Raw genomic sequence first — 21681 nt, 5'->3', positions numbered from 1 at the left:
CCGTATGTGTTGTGTTCATCTATTCTACAAATCATTTATGAGGCCGATATTACTCGAATTATACCCCTTCACAGAATTTACAAATGTTGAAATCCCAATCCTGAATGTTTTCACTTCATATTTTACTATTTTGACTTAGATAAGATAGATGCAAATTGACCCATATGTACGATCTTTTCATCGCACACGGTGATCTCTATTACAGTCCCACATATACAGATTCGTGTAAGTTCTCCACACAAGAAACCTATGGCAAAACTGTGCACAATACATTGCAGTCTGAATGCGAAGTATACACTGTATAAATCTTGATAGAGTACGCGTCCGTGTTGGAAACAGATGACGTACTGATCAAGCGAGGCCATGCCATCGAGGCGCTAGAGAGATCTCTCCGGAGCTCCCTCGTACATCCGATATCCCCAGAGCCGTTTTAACTTCCGGGGTTTTTGCGATCGCGATCGCAGTCAACAAGATACTTGATATCGATAGCAAAAAAAAAAATAATAATAAAAAAAAAAACATAGGGTAGGCGGAATTTTTAGGGTCGGGCGGGTTACGCCAATACAATTTTTTTTTTTTTTTTGGCCTTAATTCATCATGAATTTGCATTTGACAGCGCGAGTATCTCTTTGTGTGGCCTACATGGAACAAAAATACAAAATGAAGTCAACGTATCACTAGTTATTGTGCTAAATATATCTCTGTCCGCATAGTTTATTCGTCCGTTTGTTTGTGGGGTTTTTTTGTGTGTTTTTTGTGTTTTTGTTTTGTTTTTGTTTTTTTGCTTCGGACTAACAAATTATCCCTAGCGGTACGTGCAAATACCATTCTCTTTATTCAGAGGTGCAAAGTCTAGTAATAATTCAAGATAAAGGGCCGTTTCACAAGAGTGGATTTGCAACCTGCGGTGCCTGTCACAGCAATATCTGTACAATTCAACAGGAGTGAACAATCTACTGTGTCTCCTTTTGAAAATTAGCAGAAGCATTAGGTAGGTGAGAATCTGCAGTTATTACAAGGTTTTTTTGTTGTTGTTTTCGTTATTAATGTGTCCTTTAAAGAATTTACAAAAGACAACAACAAAAGTGTCCGATATATTTCGAGTATATAACACTCCATGCCCAGCTCGTCTAGTATAAATGCAAGACGATACGGTATAGGGATTTCATCCTTGATCAGGTTAGGCCCTATATAAGACACTGGGGAATGTAAGTGACGTTGTTTGTCATTTCCCGTATTCTCATTTCTCATATCTCGTACTCTCGTTGTTGTTTTTTTCTTTCTTCTTATTTGATGCATTTCAATTATTTCTAATTTTGTCCAACACTTATTTTCATTTTGACCAAATGCATTAACAGTAAAGAAAGCAATGGCGACTGTACAGCTACCTCCCGTGCAACCAACAGCACAAGTGATTACAACCATCACGCCTAGTACAGATGAGGCGAGGCTACGGGCAACTCAAAACAGTTTGAGGGTAAGCCAAAGGTTACACTTCACTTTTCATGAATATTAAATCTGAGGTAGAACATTTTTAAATCGATTACTCTGAGAATACTTTGCAAGTCAGCTGACGTTGTGTGCAATTTCATCTAGTGTTCACTTCCGAGATTTCAGTAACTCCCATAAGAACGGAAGGAATTGGTGAGGCAATACATCTTTGGTTTAGATGTGCCTTGGAAAAACCAACAACAATGATTTGAAAGCGCGATGTTTATGGTGGTAGTGAAATCAGAATAACGTAACATATCTATCCAATGCAATGTCAATGTATATGTGATGCATTTGCCACAAATATCAATTTTCCAATAGACTAATGTTTATATGCCTATAAATAAGCAGCAATGTTTGTAAGCCTTTACCGATTTTAAAACAAAATGGCCTCATCGCGTATTGCAAGTTCTTCAAATAAGCATTAACTAGAACAAATTTAAAAAGTGCAATTAGAAACCCACGCTTCACAAGCAAGAAATAGAAAGTGAATGAAAAACATATTGGAAGAGGATGCAACCAAATGCAAATCAAAACATGACTCCTACAGACGCTAGCAGGCCATAGGTGTCTGCTACACCTTCTGAAACGGCCTACCCTTTATGAATGTTATTCAATGACGCGATTTTCTTTAATATCAAAAAATTTTTACACGACTTGTAAAACGGAAAGCAGAAGGATGCTGCTCATACCCAAGTTGGATTGCGGTATATTTCTTTCATTTAGTGCTTCAGAAAGGTATTTAGTACTGCAGTGTTTTCTTTGTAATTCTCTCACCAGTCTGTTTTTCCTTGAATCAAATCCGAGACCCTGCAAATACATGAAGAGTTTGTTCGCAAAAAGCGATAAGTCCATTTTTGAAGATTTTGAAGTACGGCATCTGTCATAAAGTACAAAATAATACCTTTTAAATGATATATTGGTCACTACATATAAAGGTACATTTTTAAAGTTATGGTCAAAAGAAGCAAAAATTTTCGTATTATTCTCTGTATTTTTCTTGACCTTTAATCGCAAATATCTCCATTTGGCAGATATGGACTTATCTGTTTTGGCGAACAAACTCTGCATATATGCTTATAAAAACAATAGCATGGATGTAATTTTCTTCATTGTTGCTTTACTAGCAGCGTAACAGAATATGACACTGGATTTATCATCACACTGGTGAGAAATTAAAGCAGGAAATTGTACTCTGCAGAGAACAAGAAGAGCGAAAACATGACATCATTTTGAAAAGAGGCAAATGGAACGAGGATTAATTTACTGGCATAGGCCTATACGGTTCTAAATTGAGGGAATACACAGCATGTATGAAATCAAAAACGTGTTGCAATAATTCATATAAGAATTCTTCTCCAAGAAGGAGAATATGGGCCTAAAAGTAGAATAATGACGTGTGTTTGTGGGTTTATATTTTATTTTGAAATTCTCTACATTACAAGTAGCAAATGCAATTCATAACGAAGTACAACTTTACCAAAATAAAGCTAAAATCCTGTTATTATTTTTCGTTTATATAAAAGTAGCATCAAAGCAAAGAGTATAAAGATATTAGATGTATAAAAAACGAAAAGACCACAATCGTAAACACAACTCGATCTGTTATGCTCCATCACTAAGAATGAGATAGAAGGAAAGCCTGAATTTCAATGAATGTCCAACATGAACATGAACTGTGCCTCTTAAAAAAAATACCTATCAAATCGAAATAATACAGGAACTATTCTTGTTGAAATAAAATGACGTGTTAGCCAGTCATTGAAGAGCAAGTGCTCTTCAGCTGATGAAGGCTGTTCAGACACGTCATGTCTGCCCTACTTTGGCAAAAAGAAGCAAATGACATCGAGTACAAGATTTAATGCTACAAATGAAGAAAATATGTTTTTGGGTAGGCCCTTCAACATGGAAATTTGTGATGAGAAAAAAGGTCGGTATTCGTGGAAGTCATATGGCGATGCATTTATGACAATTCGAAGAATGTTGATATTCCAATAGAAACTCATTATTATGTAACTTGCTTCCTTTTGCTAAAGTATTATAGATTTGTAGCAAACATGAAAAATATGGCAAAAGGAAGCACGTGACAATCATGTCATGAGTATGATACTTGCTTCCTTTTGCCAGAGTATTATAGATTTTTAGCAAGCATAAAAATTGGCGAAAGGAAACAAGTGACAATGATATCATAAGGATGTCATTTGCTTCCTTTTGCCGAAGTATTTCAGATTATGTGGAAATATAAATAATTTGGAAAAAGGAAGCAAGTGACAATCATATCATGAGAATGTTATACTTATTTCCTTTTGCCAAAGTATTATAGATTTGTAACAAATCTAATTAATGGCAAAAGGAAGGAAGTGCTACAATCATATCATAAGGATGTTACTTGCTCCCTTTTGCCAAAGTATTTTGGATTGTGTGTAAATATAAATGACTTTGCAAAGGGGAGCAAGTGACAATCATATCATGAGTCTGTAACTTGCTTCTTTTTGCTAATTTTTTCATGCAATTTTGTGCACTTGCTTCCTGTTCTCACCCGAATATCTCAGAAATGGGCCAAAAGTGTAACTTTTGGCAAAATAAATTGTAACTTTTGGCAAAATCAATAAAAATGTCAATATCCATGAAAATGTAAATTGCTTCCTTAAACGAAAGTAGGGCAGATGTGTATGCCTCCGTGTTAATGACTCTAGGTATAATCGCATTGTACCTTCAATTGTTCATTGCAAGTTTTTTCTGTGACTTTTTATAATTTCATACACTTGAATGGCAGAAATAATGATATGTGTTTGTTGTTTGCGTGTGTGTATATAGCCATTACAACAACTGGCATTCGACTCTACTGAAAATAATTGACAGGTGTCAGACATAAAATCAATAAATTTATCTGCGTAAATAATGTCTAAACAGGTGCAGAGTATACTGCAGCTGGTTGGTGCAGGCCTCCTTCTTCTCTTCGGCATCATAGCAATTGTCATTATGGCAAGGTTTTCATACTATGCCACGCCCATTTGGACTGCTGTTGTGGTAAACTCACTCTTAATTCAGTTACACCTTCTTTCTTTCAAACGAAAGGGAATGCATGGTTCACAGTATACATTTGATGAATATTGTTTTCTTTCTAAATTGTATCAAGTTGAAATTTTCAAGTAAAATACATATTTACGATTGAATGTATGATGAGTGAATGAACAATTTAAATCAGTTGTGGCTACTTGTCATCACTTTGAAATGTGGAACATTCTAACAATCGGTATTTATGTTGATGTGTTGTTGTTTTTTTTTTTTTGCCACTGGAAATGTTAGAAATATAACTTGTTCATCTCCAGCGTCGCAAAAAAAAAAATGATGTTGTATGTTTGAATCTGCAATAAATGTCACATACTTCTGAACTCTCACAGGGCGCATTTTGTAGGCCTACATGACATTGTATTGAGAGAAATGAAAATAGTTATCATAGAACCAAGGGCAGAAGATTGAATGAGCAATTTGAATGAACATTATATAAGGTATAACATGACTGGTGTGATATCTGCATACCATTGCAGTGTCAATTCAGCTTACTTTACTGAAGAAAGCCAGAAGTAACCCTAATTATGGTGTTGGTAGCGTACGTTCTCTGTTGACGTTAATCCCTTTATATTAATCATTGCGTGTTTCGATGTATGGATGGATGTGTGTTTGCCTTCTTTCGATATTTTATCAAGCACGTTTATCATTAACCCAAGCAGGTGATCGAAAGTAGACTTTGCACAGTCAAAAATAAACAATGTGCACTTTTTGGCGTGTGGTTTATATTAAAAGGCTTAATCATCAGGGTGCGCTTCTTGTTTTTTTTTTTAATAAAGAGATAATTATGTAGGTATAGTAAACACTGAAAAAATCGGAATGCCAACAAATCTGAACTGTTTTTTTAAAAAAGAAACACCTTTACAATATCGCTGGCATAATGTCGTCATATTTGTAATGATTATTACGTTTTTACTATTTTTTTCTCATTTGGTTACCGTTCAATTTCTTGAGCTGCTTGGTACATGTACGTGCATCTATATGATATAACATTTTGGGGGGTTGTTGTTGTTGCTGTGTTTTTTTTTTATTCCAGCAGCCTTATACATGTTCCTGTTAGTTTGATAGTACCTTTTTATTAAAGCCTTTTTTTATATTATTTCAGTTTTTCGCACCAGCAGGCATCTCAGGTCTTGTTGCGTCCAAATCTCGACAAAGATCAGCAGCGGTAAGTCACATATTGTATTGGTTTCTGCGGGGATAATCATTTTTAGGTTTTTTTTGGATGTTCAGGGATGTTACCGATGAGTCTGTTATTAGCAGAAGAGTAAGCCGTTTGAGCATAATTGAGAGCACAAGATCTACGTAGACGAGATGCTGCCATGGGAAATACGAGAACAGAGGAAAAAACTGGCCCACATCAAGAGAAAGCTGAGAGAGCAGAATGCAAATAGAGTGTTGTACTTTAAGTACCCGGCTCGACTCTTCTACGATGATGGGATGAATGGAAAGGAGAGAGAGCACAACGTGAAATGAACACGGAACACTATTTGTGACCGTGCACCTCAAAACGAACATAAAGTCGCACACACTGATTTTGCGTGGGGACTGAAAATAAGTGAAAAGAGTCAACCTAGCCGAACTTGACTTTTTCATATTTTCTGAAAGAGCAAGTCTTCTTTTACATTATGCTAAAATTTGGTATCATAAAACGGGCAGGAAAATGTGTTTTTTTAGCAGTTTATCTCGAACATTTTTGGTAAAATAGTGTGATTAGGTGTGTCTTTAGAATCCCTTTTTCATTTCTGAAAAACCTTGTCCTCACTCTTCACTTTCAACTCTAATAACTTTTGAAAGGATAGTGCTACTGCTTTGAAAGTTGGCATTAATTATGGACAGAATATGTTAATGAGGCATGCTCAATTTCAGTTTAATCTGATAATCCCTTCGTTGTTGTTACTCTGGTGGTTTACTTACTGTTTTTTTGTCCCATTCATCGCACAGCCAGCACGGTTTGGTAAAGATTAAGCGCTTGAAGACACTGTACTACAGAGCCGCCTCTTTTCTCAGTTCACACTTTTCCTGAGTTTGTGCTTTCTTTCCAATATTTAGATAGGTTAGGAGAGTCCATTCGATTTGAGTTATACATCATTTTAAAGCTTAAAGTCTGCTCTTTCAGAATGCGGTCTTAACTAAAAATTCATGTCTGGCGACTTTTTGTTTGTTTTGAGGTGCAGGGTCACATTAATTTAGAGGAAACAAGAAAAGAAGAAATGTATATAAAGTTTAGATAGGTGTTTAAGAAAAAATAAGAGCATTCTACAAAAAGTAAGAAAAACGAAGCAGGACGTCAATGGGTTTCCTTGAGAACGCGAGGCTAGAATCAACCTTTGTTATGATTTTTGTTTTGTTTTGTTGTTTTGACCTTTGTTTGTTTGTTTGTTTGTTGGACCTAAAAATATAGTGGCATACTGGAAGAATACTCTCTTTCATAATGGACGTAAGATTGATGACACATAATGTTAAGGGACTGGGGGACTTTAAAACACGAAAACGTTATTTTGATTTTATGCTGAAACAAAAGAAGACATTATTTTTTACAAGAAACACACGTTACAGACCAAAAAAAAAATGAAACGATTTGGAGATATCAAGTAAGATCAGAAATTATTTATAGCCATGGGACCTCTATGAGTAGAGGGGTGTGCACGATAGTCAGAAAGGCATCTGATAATTATTAAGCTGCTGGATTCAGTAAAAGATAAGAGACGCTTTTTGTTGGTAAAAGTAGAAGGTAATAAGAAAATTTATGCAATATGTACGCACCAAATAGTGAAAAGGAGCAGGTAGATATATTTAACAGAGAGTATGTTAATATGTATGTTAATATCAGGGACATATTAATTGTTGGTGGTGACTTTAATCTGATCCAAAATTTGAGCTTCGATAGAACAGGTGGCTCAATTAAATCTGTTTTGAACCGTTCTGTGCATTGCATTGAATATAGCTAGATGTGTTTGGAGTGGTAGATATATGGAGAACCAGAAATCCAGATAAGAAAAGTTTCACATGGAGTAGACAAAACCCTTTGGTACAATCTACATTGGACTTCTGGTTAATCCATGAACCTTTGCAGAAGACAGTTAGTGCAAATGATATTATACCTTGTGTTTTATCTGACCATGGTTATCTTAGTTTGCACATCAAGGTTAATACCAAAAGGTTTGGTCCTTCTTATTGGAAACAACAGCTTATTGAATGATAAATAATATGTTGAAACCCTGACTGGTAGTTGTGATGATTGGATCGAGGAATTTCCGAATAAGAATGACAAAAGTGGACTGTGGGATCGGCTAAAATTTAAAATTAGAGCATTTACTATACCTTTTTATAAGAAAAGAAAAAGTAAACGTGAGGAAGAAAGAGAGGAAGTAGAAAATAAGGATGAAGACCTTATGAGAAAGGAAAGGTGTATAGAACAGGAGTTGTGTTAAAAGTGTAAGATTATTTACAGATGGAGCCATATTAAGGTCACGATATACATGGTATGAGAAGGGAGAGAAAAGCGCTAAATATTTTTTTTTTTGTCATTGGAGAAAGGACAGGCCGTGAATTCGAGTATTGATGTATTGTTATCGGATATTGGGCATATTGAAAAACAAAATGAAATACAAGAACGTGTTAAAAGTCATATCAAAAGTTGTTTGAGAATAAAGACACTGTGGGAAATGAAGATTGTAAAAAATACAATGGTCCGAGCAATGTTAAGCAACTTACTGAAGAAGAAAAGGATACCTGTGAAGGAGAAATTACATGCCCAGAAGCTAAGAAAGAAATGTTAATATGCCTAGAAACAAAACACCGGGTAATGACGGGTTAACTGTACAGTTCTATGAGAATTTTTGGCTCTTGATATCAAAACAACTTGTTGATTCTTTTAATTTTGCATATGAAAAAAAAATGATGTCTGCTTCTCAAAGACAAGGTACTATTAAACTCATACCTAAATCAAACAAAGATACAGCTTTGTTGAGTAATTGGTCCCCAATAACTTAGTTAAATGTTGATGTTAAGATACTTTTAAAATGTTTAGCCAAAAGAGCAAACAGAGTGATTGGTAAACCAGTGGGCAGCCAACAAATTGATTTCGTTAGGTGCAGACATAATAATAGGAGAGGGAATTAGACTTATATCAGATCTGATGCTTTTTGCTGAGGAAGAAGATTTTACAGAAATAATCTTAGCCCTTGGCTTGACAAAAGCATTTGACCAACAAAGCCACATGTTCATTCTTAAGTGTTTGGAAGAGTTCGATTTTGGTCCATCTTTCATACAGTGGGTTAGAACACTGTATACTATTGGTAAATGTTGGTAATTGGATTCACTACTGAATACTTACCGGTGGTCAGAGGAGTCTGTCAAGGTGATCCTCTGGCACCTTTGCTGTTTATATGAGGTTTGGAGGATTTTCTTTTGAGGTTAAACAACAATCAGAATATTCAGGGCTTTGAACGTGATGGTAAGGATATAAAATACACAGCATATTATGCAGACAATATAACCTGTTTTGTAGGGACTAAGAGTCTGTGAAAATTATATTGGAACTCTTTGAAGAATTTTCAAGAATATCAGGCCTTCAGCTGAATAAAACAAAAACTGAAGCCATGTGGATTGGGGGAAATACACTAGAAGGGGAAAAATAAGTGATATACAACGGACAGACAATGGATTAAAAATTCTAGGTATTTATTCTTCGAATGATGAGAAAGAAACAAGGGACGGGAATTTTGATAATAGATTGGAAGATGTGAAATGTACATTTTTAAGATGTAAGACGTAAAACGGGTCAAAAATCGACGCATTTTTCCACAATATCTGCCATAACTTTTAAACTATTTAAGAAGCAAACTTGGGGCGCCCGGATTCTGAAAGTGGACACTTTAGGGATTATCTATGTGTATATATCTTTATTGTAACATTTGTAGCAGTGACGCAAATTAGATCAGAAAAGTACCTTATGAGTAGAAATGTCTATGGCGAACAGTCCAAATTTGACGAATTTGAGCATATTTTGCCGTCTTGCAATTCTTCCAGACGGGATATCTCGAGAACGGAAGGTCGCACAAACTTGGGGCGCACGGTTTCAGAAAGTAAAGATTCTGCCCATTTTTGTGACATAAGAATCCTGTCCATTGGTTGAGCAGTCCTGACGCAAATTTGCAGTAAAGCTAGACTACCCATTCACAATTGCTGTCATAGGGAACGTGCACAATCCATACAGAACTATCACGTGACGAGACTACCAACGAAAATTTGAGCCGTTGACCTTCACTGTCTGCCGTTGTCAGCAGTGTGAATTCCTGTGATTTCAAGCTTTTGTTTCTCGCTAAATATCATTTTCAACGCAATATCCAGATACAGTTGTATGTGAGACATTATCTAGATAAGTAGCAGCCTTATTGACAACATAGCTGTTAAGTTTGGGAGCAAAAACAACCAAATACATGCCACATTCCGTCTCATTTTTCGATGATGGCTCTAGTCGGACTGGTGCATTTCCTTCGGAGGTGGTAATAATGTAAGTAGTTGCAACGGTCGCCTTGCCACCTGCTGTCTGCAATCGGGCGCTTACATACACGTGTTGTACACAGGTAATCAACTGAAATAATGTTGTAAAGGAATGATAAGGTCATTGACTATATCATATCAACTGTAGATTTAACCCGATTTCTGTCGCCTACACACACAACACACTACGCGTGAAATTATGTGAACATGATGTCCCTCCACGCACGGTGCTGCACTGCCACCCCCATTAACGTGTCGACTAGCCACGCGCCCCACACGCACTCACTTTCGCCAGCGTCTGCTACCTCGGATTTTCTGCGTGAATTAGGGCGAAAGTTTTCAATATGGGACTAATTCTAATAGGAAAGATTCAGCTATTAAAAACATTTGTTATGTCGAAACTTATTTATTTAGTTTTCAACATTGAAATACCGGATTACTTTGTTAAGAAAGTGGAAAGGATGATGCTTGAGTTTTTGCGGAACGATCCAGATAATCTATCAAGAGCCACAATGTATGTGGAGTATCAAGATGGTGGACTTAAATTTCCTAATTTAAGAAGTATGATGGAAACACAAATGGTTAAGTGGATCCAAAGATATGTTATGCCACCGGATCACAATTGGAAAATTATACTTAGACCACTATTGTAAACTATTTGGGGCAAACATGATTTCTATGAGTAATCACTCCATGCATTGCTTGCAAACATTTGGAATACCTGAACTTTATTGTAATAATGTTAATAGCATGGTCCAAAACTGATGAACATTATAAGTTTGTTGACCAGGGAAGTCAATACTCCATACTCTGTCAATGTATTCGGAACAACCAATTTATTCTCATTGACAACAAGTCATTGAATTGCAATGCTTTACACGAGACTTGGCTATGCTATGTTCATCATATTTTTGATGTGTGTAGGGGTATTGTGAAGTTTGACTATTGGAGAGAAAGAGGGGTACAAAATAAATATCATATGAAGTACTTAGCTATTGTGTCGGCAGTGAGTGTGAAATGGGGAAGTACATTCAATCAGGTAGTTTTACAAAAGTCTTTAGAGAATAATGATTATGAGAAAGAACAATTTGATCTAATGATATCAGAAAAACAAAATCTAAAAAAATAGAACTGTCTATGCAAATAATGTTAAAGAATACGTAAAAAAACTTTTTGTCAGCATCTACTTTCTATTCAGTATGAATTTCAGGACGACGAATGGTCACAGATTTTTCTGGTCCCATTTCAATGTATAGTAGAAATTACGATGAGAGTGTTCCAATTTAAAATTTTGCATAATATTTTATACCCCAACAACATGTTGTTTAAAATGAAACTGGTAGAAACATAATTATGTACGTTCTGTGAATCTGAGGTTGAAACACCTGTACATATTGTGTGTGTGTGTGTGTGTGTGTGTGTGTGTGTGTGTGTGTGTGTGTGTGTGTGGGTGTGTGTGTGTGTGATTGCAAAGCCGTTGATGGCTTAAGGCACGTTTTCGTTAATAAATTTAGTTTAGGATTGAGTGTTACATTTCAGGATTTGACCAAGAAAAGAATAAAGAGGACTGGAAAAGACCTCACAGGCAATTGATAAATCACTTGATCTTGTTACTAAAGAGATATATTTATATTCAGAGTTGTAAGAAATCAAGATTTAATTTAGGTGGTCTCATATCATTTATTGGCAGTGTTATATATACAGAATTAGTTATAGCAAAACAAAAGCTAAAAGAACATATTCACTACAGGAAATGGTCCCCGGTTGTAAATGTGTTGAAAAAAAAAAGATAGGAAATTTGAAATGTCTTTATGTAACCACCAGTAGAACAAAGCTATGTTCAGTTTACATCGGGTCATCTGTATGTCTGTTGTGTGTTTTTGTCAGTGATTGTCACCTTGATTTATATGTTTGATTATTATTTTTGAAATGTTACAAATGAAGTGTTTGTTCGCAAAAACCGATAAGTCAATTTTTTGAAGATTTTGAAGTACGGTCATAAAGTACAAAATAATACCTTTTAAATGATATATTGGTCACTACATATAATGGTACATTTTTGAAGTTATGGTCAAAAGAAGCACACATTTTCTTATTATTCTCTTTATTTTTCTTGACCTTTAATCGCAAATATCACCATTTGGCAAATATGGACTTATCGGTTTTTGCGAACAAACTCTTCAAATGTATGAAAACCAGTAAAAAACTTCAAAAAAAAAATAATTTCATGAGTGAAAGCAGATGAAATATACAGCTAGTAACATCAGTCAGCAACTTCATTTTTTCTGATTACAGTTATCACAATGAGTGTTTCGAAGTAATAATCGAATCCTTCGAATTATTGTTCATTCAACTTGGATCATTCCCTTTCTGCTTCATTTTTTTTCTCTCTCTCTGTTACTTCCCTTGCCTCTCTGATAGATAACGGCCTGTATCGTCTTTTCTTCACTTGGATGTGCCTGTGCTTTTTCCCTCTTTATTGTTTATATCTGCGCTGCAAGCTGGGAGCCTATTTCGAGATACTACGGCACTTGGTATTGCCTACCGTCCAACTATGTGTTCTACTGTGGCTACTCTCCTGTAAGTTATTGTTAAGATTATTTTATCATTATCATTATGACTACTGGCGAGGCGATATATTTCTTCATGACGATAACAATTTTATACTATACATATTTGTTGATTCTACCACCGCCCCGGTCAGCAGACAAACAAATAATTTCGCTATGTTTCCTGACGTAAAGTCGCTGTTCACAATATAACAGTCTTGATCCTCTTTACAAGTTTTTTAACCATAATACATCCATCACATCAGTAATATATTGCTTCTTAGAAATGAATATAATCATGAAGCATAACATGACAGCTAAACCCCCTACGAAAGACCAACATTATTTTCCCTAAGGCGCTGTCCTGAGCCCTGACTTCTCCATTTTCTGTACAAATTACAACGTGGGTCTACAAAAAAAAAAAATACTTTTCTGTAATAGAAAGAAAAATAAAAGTTTAATTAAAAAACTGATAAAAATCCGGTGGAACTCTTTCAAATAGTGACAGAATATTTCGAAGAGGCCACCAGTGTTATTGTGATTTCGCGTTTTTTTTTTTTCGATAGCGTCAAAATACTCTATACTTATCATTATCATCGGTAAGATCAGGTACTGTTTACTGTCGGAAAGTGATTTATCAAAATTCAATGCATATTTGTTTGTCAGTTACATCGCAAAACATTCTTCATATCAAAATTTTGCAATGAAGCCTAGAATGTAAGGAGATATCACGATTTTTTTTCCTCAATGATGATAATTGTACAAAGTTTAGACAATGCAATTTCGTTCTAACTGTTGTTCACATTTTGTGTATTTAACGATACGTAACATTGGTAGTATATTATTGATTTTTTTTTTACGCTGACTGTCTCTACCCGTAGCTCATATTGTAAAACTATTTACAAGCTATAAAGCTTGTTTGTTTGTTTTTACTTTATTTGTAAAAATGTAAATGATGCTTTAGTACAGTTTTGTGATATATTTCATGTAAAGTTATTACGGTAGAAATGGTCCCTCTATGAAGGAAATATTTTTTTTTTCAAATAAGGGAGAATTTGCGAAACTATGAGAGACAATTGTCATGGCATATTTTCTCATTCCGTATCTTGCCAGGGTGGACGGAAGACTATCGACGCATTTCTGATATTGACTTCCATTTTCCTCTTCGTGGTGGACATTTTTTCGCTGGTGTGTTGCGCCACCTACGTCAGAATGACTGAAGGGGATTCTGGCTCGTGTGCAGCGTGCTGTGCACTAAATTGTTCCTGCTGCATTCCACCTCCACCGCCTACAACAGTGGGTTGATTTTTTTCATTAGATTAGATTTGATTTAATTTGTTAATATATATGTTGCTTACAAAATTTGTCGGCAATTTTCTCCTTTTTACCGTATTATCATTATTATTATGATGATGATGATGATTATATTATAGTTATTATTATTATTATTATTATTATTATTATTATTATTACTGATACGCGCTATTTTCCTTTGCTTAACAGAATGTGCTTTACTGATAGCTGTGATAATTCTGCACAGTCATGTACATAGTCTTTTGCACCCTAACATTTGAATTGTCTTTCCCTTTTATAGAGAGTTACACGCTAAACTCTGTCTCTCTCTTTCTCTCTCTTTCTCTCTCTCTCTCTCTCTCTCTCTGTCAGTCATTTTTTATATGTTAAGTGAGTGCAATTACAACAAGCTATTTGTCACAATAAAGTTTTAGTCCTTAAAACCGTGTAGTAAATTGGAAATGATTGTCTGCTATAACTTGTGTGGACTTTAAGCACGGGGGTCTCATATTCAAATCAACTGTTCCAGAAATGTTTTGCAAAAATAAAACCAAACGACAACTTTGACATTCTAGAAAATATCCTGAAATAACATTTCGAGTTTTAGTAGATTAGAAGTCCTAGACCCATTCGATTTTAAAGGATTGTGTAGTATTGGTTAAGATAAGGATCTAACTTTTGACTTTCTGCTAGACACTGAGGCACCACTTTAATATGAAATGATACAGAGCATGCAATGCTATGAGGAATTCATAGTTTCGCTGATTAAAATCCGTTTTGAAATTGCTGATATATCCTTTAAAAAAGTAAAACAAAGGGATCCTAAGAAAAGGTGGGTGACACCTACTGCTGTGATCCTTTTGTTTTGAATACCACTGCCATTCCAAAACCAAGTCTTATTTAATGAACTTTGAACTCCCCCGTTAGAATAAAAGTGGGTTTTTTTGTCATATGAGGTTTCTCATTATTATCCAACAGAAAAAAAAAAATTAACTGAAAGCGGCCCCACCTCAACCAAGACTATACTCTTTATTTAATCTTTTCAAACTAGCATTTAACTTGTCCGAATGTTCACGTTATTATCATTAATAAATTCCATACTGAATTCTGAAATCCTCATAGACTTAATACACAGGCTATCAGGCTCCAGCAGGAAACGGGTTAATAGTGCTTGTCGTGTATTTTCGGACTATTGCCTTTTCTTGGGATAATGTCGTTCTAGCCCAAAGCTTGCTCATAGGCTTTACGCAGCTTCACCATAAAATACAAATCTTGATTCTATCCCCAAAGTAGTGGTTTCTTTGCATTTTCATGGCTGTCCAATGTCAGTGTAATGTTTGGTTTTGTTTCTTTTATTTACACCAGGCTGTTATTACTGCTGGTGGACCACCAGCTCAACAGGCTGGTATCACAACACTCCAAGGTATGTCTTTCTTTCATTGAGAATTCTGTGATCATCGTATTGACAAACTCTCTAATCAAGTGTGGTGTTATGCCATTCTTTCTTTGATGAAAATGATTGGCTGAAAAGACATCTGTCTACCTGTGTCTTCGTCACATCATTGACCTTCCATGCTATGCAATAAACATAAACTAATTTTAATACAGATGTACCCTTTCTGAAAGACAGAAACAGAAAACATAGCCATGGTCATAGGAAGCAATTCACATCTTTCTAAATCCCTTTGAAAGAAAATTGGAGTTAGTGATGAAATGTAATTATTGTCCTTGAATAAATAACAAGAAATATCTTTATCGGATAGTATATTTAAATTTAAAGATTATTAAGTAAAAAAGTATTAAGAAAATATTGTATGGGAATTTTGATTAATGTTTCCTTGAATACTGCACTCAACTAAACATCCATGTCTGCCGACTTTCCTTTTTTTTTTCTTTTTTGGTTTTGTGATGAAGGGTGACTTATCCATTATGTTTCTGTTGTTTTCTATCTCGCTTTTTTTATTTCCATGGGTAGTTGGCGTACCCCATCAGCCCCAGCCCGTGTATTACGTCGTGCAGCAAGGACCAGTCCAGGGCCAGCAGATTCCTGGAGCTATGACGACATACCCCACTCAACCGCCTTTAGGTGGGCAGCCAAAACTGGCTGAGCCACCTGTACTCTACCCGTCTTCCCAGAACACCGCCCCCAACGTTCACACAAGCCAGCCGAACTCCTCTCCTCCTCCATACTCTACTTAGTTACAACCCCCCCCCCCCCAAAAAAAAGAAAAAAAAAGGAAGGAGTTCACGCTTGCGATTTGCGCATGTGCAAAGTCAGCGTCAAATAAGAACATTTAAAGAGTTTGTTCGCAAAAGCCGGTAAGTCCATTGTTGAGATTTTGAAGTACGGTCTCTGTCATAAAGTACAAAATAATGCCTTTTAAGTGATATATTGGTCATTACATAATTATAAAGGTACATTTTTGAAGTTAGGATCAAAAGAAGCAGAAGTTTTCTTATTATTCTCTTAATTTTTCTTGACCTATAATCGCAAATATCTCCATTTGGCAAATATGGACTTATCGGTTTTTGCAAATTAAGTCTTCATTTGTATTTCTGCATATGACCAAAGTAGTAAATGAAAAAAAAAAAACCGCTAAGACAAATGAGGATTTGGAACGCTGAGCTACGTGTTTTATAATAATAAAACGTTCAGGTTAAATGATTTCCTCGACAGTGATAAGCAAACCCTCTAAATGCATTTCATTCAGACTGATTATAAAGATGGCACGCTTCAACGAGGAATTCTTCATCACAAGTCCTTTTCATAATATTTGAAAATCTGCGGTGTATGGTATCATATGAAATATCTGTTAAGCGTAAACTCCCTTTTTATAATAAAAACAAAACACTTTTTTGAAAACGCCTATCTGTTTTAACCTGCCGCTTCGAAACCTCCTTCTCACTTTAAGAAAAAACAAAATGAAAAATTAACGTTGTTGATTCATTTTTTCTTAGTACATAAGAGGTTGTTGTTGTTATGTTTTTTGTCAGTAATTCACCTGATTGCGTGCTGAATTTACTAAGTTGTTTCGAAATAATATGCTATTGAAAACTTGTAAATAGAGTCATTAACAGTATACTTTCAGTCCTATCAATAGCCAAAGTAATGGGCTTTGAGACATTTTCATTCTGTTGCTGTGCTCTAATGTTTTTCTTTATGTTTCTGCCACGAGGTGTCGCCTGAGGCATTTCTTTTTTCTTTTTCTTTTTTTTTCTTTTTTTTTTTTGGGGGGAGGGGGTTGTCTGTCCGTCCATCCGTCAGTCCTGCATTCCATCTTTATGTCAATAATTAAATCTTTGAGGACAGCGTACAACAAGAACTGTTTGAGGTGTCCAAATAAAACTTAGAATGCTGATGTATGAGTGGACGAAATCTTCTTTATCAACTTTTGGTTGCACATGCTCAAGTCAAGGGTCAAGAGTCAGGTTAAGATTCTACATTTGTACTATTTAATACTGAAATTACCCTTTCCCCCATACCTTGGAGATTACTCGATGGAATCTGTAGGTATATGCATTTCCACGCAATCATTATGTAGGGACAGGTTTAGGTCATAGTATGGTCAAAGGTCAAGGGACAATATTCGGATCTCACATTTTTCCCAGATTTTGGAAATAGTTCAAAGCATTGAAAGGAAATTAGATTTTACCAGCTAGTAATTTTCATTGATGGATTGTGGACCATGGGGTCATAAGGGAAAGGTAAAATGTTAGAACAAATGCTCAAATCCCACTATACCTGCTCTGCAACAATGAAGTCATCGATCGAAACAAAACCTAGTTTTTTGTTTGTTTGTTTTTTTAAGTAGGGTTATTTCACATTGTCCAGACGTATTTTAGACATATTGGTAGAACCATACTTACAGGCATACCACTCTCAATAGTGACAATTCTTTTTTGTTAATTTTTGTTATTCCTAATCTTTTTTTTCCAATTTTCTGTCGTTAGGTTTGAAATAGCAAGTTTACTAAAGTTCACTAAAAGCAAGCAAACATGTGAAAATGTGTACATAATTTAGTTTTATGTTAGTTACCTCGCACTTTGGGATTATAATTTCAAAAATAAGTATATACGAAAACTGATGCGGCATAGATAACATATTTCATGGTATGCAATTGAACGTGTTTTGTATCATCTATACTTTCACTTTTCGTACCTAATGAGATTTAGAATGACCAAAGTTTAAAAGTTTAGCCCCAAAGAAAGTAAGTAGACGGTCCTGAACTGATTAAAATCCATATTTTCTAGCTACGTATTAGAAAAAAAGAGAAAACAATAGTAGCAAATAAAAATGGCTCATTAGACTAATTTCACTTTACTTTCTATTCCAAACAAGACGTATATAAAATCTTTATCATTTAAGGAATATTGATGTTTTGCATTGATTCACACTTTCTATAATGTATCGGACAATTAATAATGTCCTACATTGATATGACGTGATGTGCAACCTCGATCTACTTCACAACAAACCAAAAAAAAAAACACTTTGTTTAACTCATGTGCTTTCATTTTTCATTTTCTTAATGTTGATAATGCCATTCACTGCTGCATTTGATTTTAAAGTCAGTCAACTTCTTACGTTCACAACTCACAATACGCGTCATGTTTCAAATAACCTGTAGGCACCTTTTAGTTGTTTAATATTTCACCTAGGTGATTTCATAGGTATATGTCCATTAAGTAAAAGCGTAAAACGTACATAGCGTATCAATTAAGTTGCAATGGCTTGTAGTAAGAAGTCGGCTTTTACCAAGAAGTCGGCTTTTACCACGCTATATCTTGTTTATATGTCTGAAAAAATTACCCTTCTCGAACATGAAATGCTATCATATGCATCTAGTGTTGTAATTCTGAATTCAATAAGTCATTTACAGGAAAAATTAAGTAATAGCTACTTCATATTTATGTTTGTACAGTAAGACATTATCAGAGAATTTTGAGAACTTTTCAGAGATTATTGTTAAAACGTAGAAAGAGGAAGATGCTATGATCACTGGCTCTTTTAAATTCAATAACGCAAGCTAAAGTGAATGGTATATCCACGATCCGATAGATTAATATATATATATATATCAACGTTATGCCTCATCAGAGAAAAGCAATGAGTAGGGTTTCTTGGGTAATTAAAGGACAAGTCCACCTTCACAGACATGTGGATGGAGTGAATGCAGCAATAATAGTAGAACACATCAGTGAGAGTTTGAGACCGTTATGATTTCTTAAAGTTTCTGCTCAGTCACTGAGAAGACTACTACAGTTGTGATGTCACATGTGTAGAACAATATAAAGAAAATATAAAGAAAAAAAAATATACTTTCACTTTTCTCACATGAGAAAACAGCACTTGACTTGCCTCTTTCATATGGCACAAGGAATAGCATGAGCTTTACCATACGTCAAGTCGATAAAATTTGCACTTTGAAGGAAAAAAAAAATTTGTGAAATTCTCTGCTCATTTTCCTTTACATGTCGTTCTACACATATGACGTCATACTCTGTAACACTCTTCTCATCCAGCAGTGACTTAGTAGATATTTTTTAAATGTATAACATTTGAAGTGGTTCTCCGATTTTACCCAAACTTTAACTGATGTGTTCTACTAAAATTGCTGCAACCTCTGAATTCACATGTATATTAACGTAGACTTTTCCTTTAACTAGCAAAATGTGTTAGATGGAGTAGATAGACTAAATGTAAGAAATTTAGACATGTGGGTAAGATAGGGATGAATATAAGGCAATACTGAGGCAAGCTGTATGAAAGAAGGTGAGGGGATTGGAGAACGAAGGAGAAATGAAAATGTAAAAGAGAGGAAAGCAAGAGATGGACGGTGGCTTTAAAGAGAATTAATGCGTGATCAAAAACTTGTGAAATTGTATGTGTAAGAAAATAAAAATTTAATGTAATAGTATGTTTTTCGTTACGTAAAGACTTCATTTCTCATGTTACCTTCAGTGTCTGTCCTTGTCAATGTCAACATGGAAATATATATTATCATGATTCAAGATATGTTTGTAACCATTATAAAATATATTCTGTTTAAGTATTAGAATTCATATATGGTTTGTGTGTATGCGATTTTTTTTTATTTTGTTTAGGGTCTACTCCTAAATCTTAGAGACAGCATAACTAAGGTCCGATATCCCATTGTTCTTATTGATTTCCAAACAAAAGATGCACACCAACCTCCCATTATAACTACAATATACAATACGTAGGGGCAGAAGAGTAGCAAAAGTAAGCTTTGCAAACTTCTTTTGTGATGTCATAATAACAAGCACATTGTAATAGTATGTGTAGAGTGCACAATCTCTCATTTTCCAGCCTCAAAATGTAAATATATACCATGTCTTGAATATTATTGGAAACTGCATCATTCTTTTTAAACACCTTTATACGTAAGTCTAAAAGGCAAAACTAGTGTTAAATCAACTTTTTTTCTATCAATAGCAAATTTTAAACAGAGAGTAATTGCGCCCAAACACACAATTCTAACTTCTTCGATTGTTTTTTTTTTTGGCCGTCTGGAGGCAGATGAAATAGCTTTTAGACTCAATAAAGTGCAAACATGCTCACTTTCCACTTCTCAGATTTTAGGGATTCATTTCCTTTCAAGCGTAAGAAGTACTTCCAAAGGACTTACATTTAAGAGCCCTATGCTAGCATTTCTGGATTTAAAAAAATAGGAACTTCAGTTCTAAAATATCACTTAAGGACTGAATTAAACTACCCTGAAAAAAAAATATATATATCAGTGTATAACCTACTATTAAAGCTATTTTGAAATATTAAAAAAAAAACGTGAACAATAGCTTTTATCTAAAACCATTTCTGGCATAAACAGTTTACAGTTAGACATTATTGAGTAAATTGTTGATATATCTCTCTGTGTTGGAGGCTATATTGTGATTTTTACCTCCGCCAAGGGGGCGGGGGGGGGGGGGGAATATGTTTTCGTTACCGTTGGTTTGTTTGTTAGTTAGTTACATGTAGTTCGTTCGTTCGTTCGTTTGTCCGTGTGCAAAATAACTCAAAAGGTTGTTAACTGATTGGAATAAAACTTACAGGAAAATTTGAGAATGACACAAGAAACAAACGATTAACTTTTGGTAGTGATCCGAGAATTTTGGGGGTATTTATGAAGGATTTTTTTATATTTTGGCAGGTAGGGTCAATGAACTTGGGAGTTCAGGCTGCGCGTATTTGAGGTTTGCATGCGCGCACTTAAGCGCGTGCTCTAGTTTCTGCTGTATAGGGCGAGGCGCGCTGCGCAGCTGAGGGATTATGAGTTCTTATGACGTAACAAAGGCTTCTGTATTGGGAAATCGGGCGGCTTTCAGAACACAATGCTGTAGGACCTACGTATCTTTGGTGGAAATCACTGTTCTCTGTGAAAGACAAGATCAGTACGGGTGGAAATGGGCTGCATGCTTGGCTTAGGTCTGCGCTCTCAGAGTGCTTCTCTAGTTTTTGTATGTTAATTAGGTGTTGTGTGGTACAACTGAGTTATACGTATGCATGTACATCATTATGATAAAACATATTTTTATTCCAATCACTTATCCCAATGTTAAATAGTGGTGAAAAGTTAAAAAGGTTATAGCTCGTTATTCCGAAGGTTCGTTATTCCGAAGGCTCTTTAGTCCGAAGATTCGTAATTCCGAAGGTTCGTTATTCCGAAGGCTCTTTAGACCGAAGATCCGTTATTCCAAAGGTTCGTTATTCCGAATTTTATTTTCGGATAAACAAATCTCCAGAATA

General features: G+C 35.2%; 1 protein-coding gene across 1 annotated transcript; it reads left to right on the top strand.

Annotated features, from left to right (window-relative positions):
• Window positions 1–1158: 1158 nt before the first annotated feature.
• On the top strand, window positions 1159–16112 carry LOC139743833 (uncharacterized). Its single transcript, XM_071654289.1, has 8 exons — window positions 1159–1208; window positions 1359–1477; window positions 4405–4521; window positions 5669–5731; window positions 12493–12651; window positions 13734–13916; window positions 15279–15336; window positions 15889–16112. Exons 2-8 carry the CDS (start codon window positions 1370–1372, stop codon window positions 16110–16112), a joined length of 912 nt encoding a protein of 303 aa, XP_071510390.1. The 5' UTR covers window positions 1159–1208; window positions 1359–1369.
• The last annotated feature ends 5569 nt before the right edge of the window (window positions 16113–21681 follow it).

This window comes from Diadema antillarum, unplaced genomic scaffold, assembly GCF_040938485.1.
Source record: "Diadema antillarum isolate AM-2024a unplaced genomic scaffold, OU_Dant_1.0 seq00001111_RagTag, whole genome shotgun sequence".
Lineage (NCBI taxonomy): Eukaryota > Metazoa > Echinodermata > Echinoidea > Diadematoida > Diadematidae > Diadema > Diadema antillarum.
Note: the sequence above shows the minus strand (reverse complement) of the source record. Positions and strands in the feature narration are given on the sequence as shown.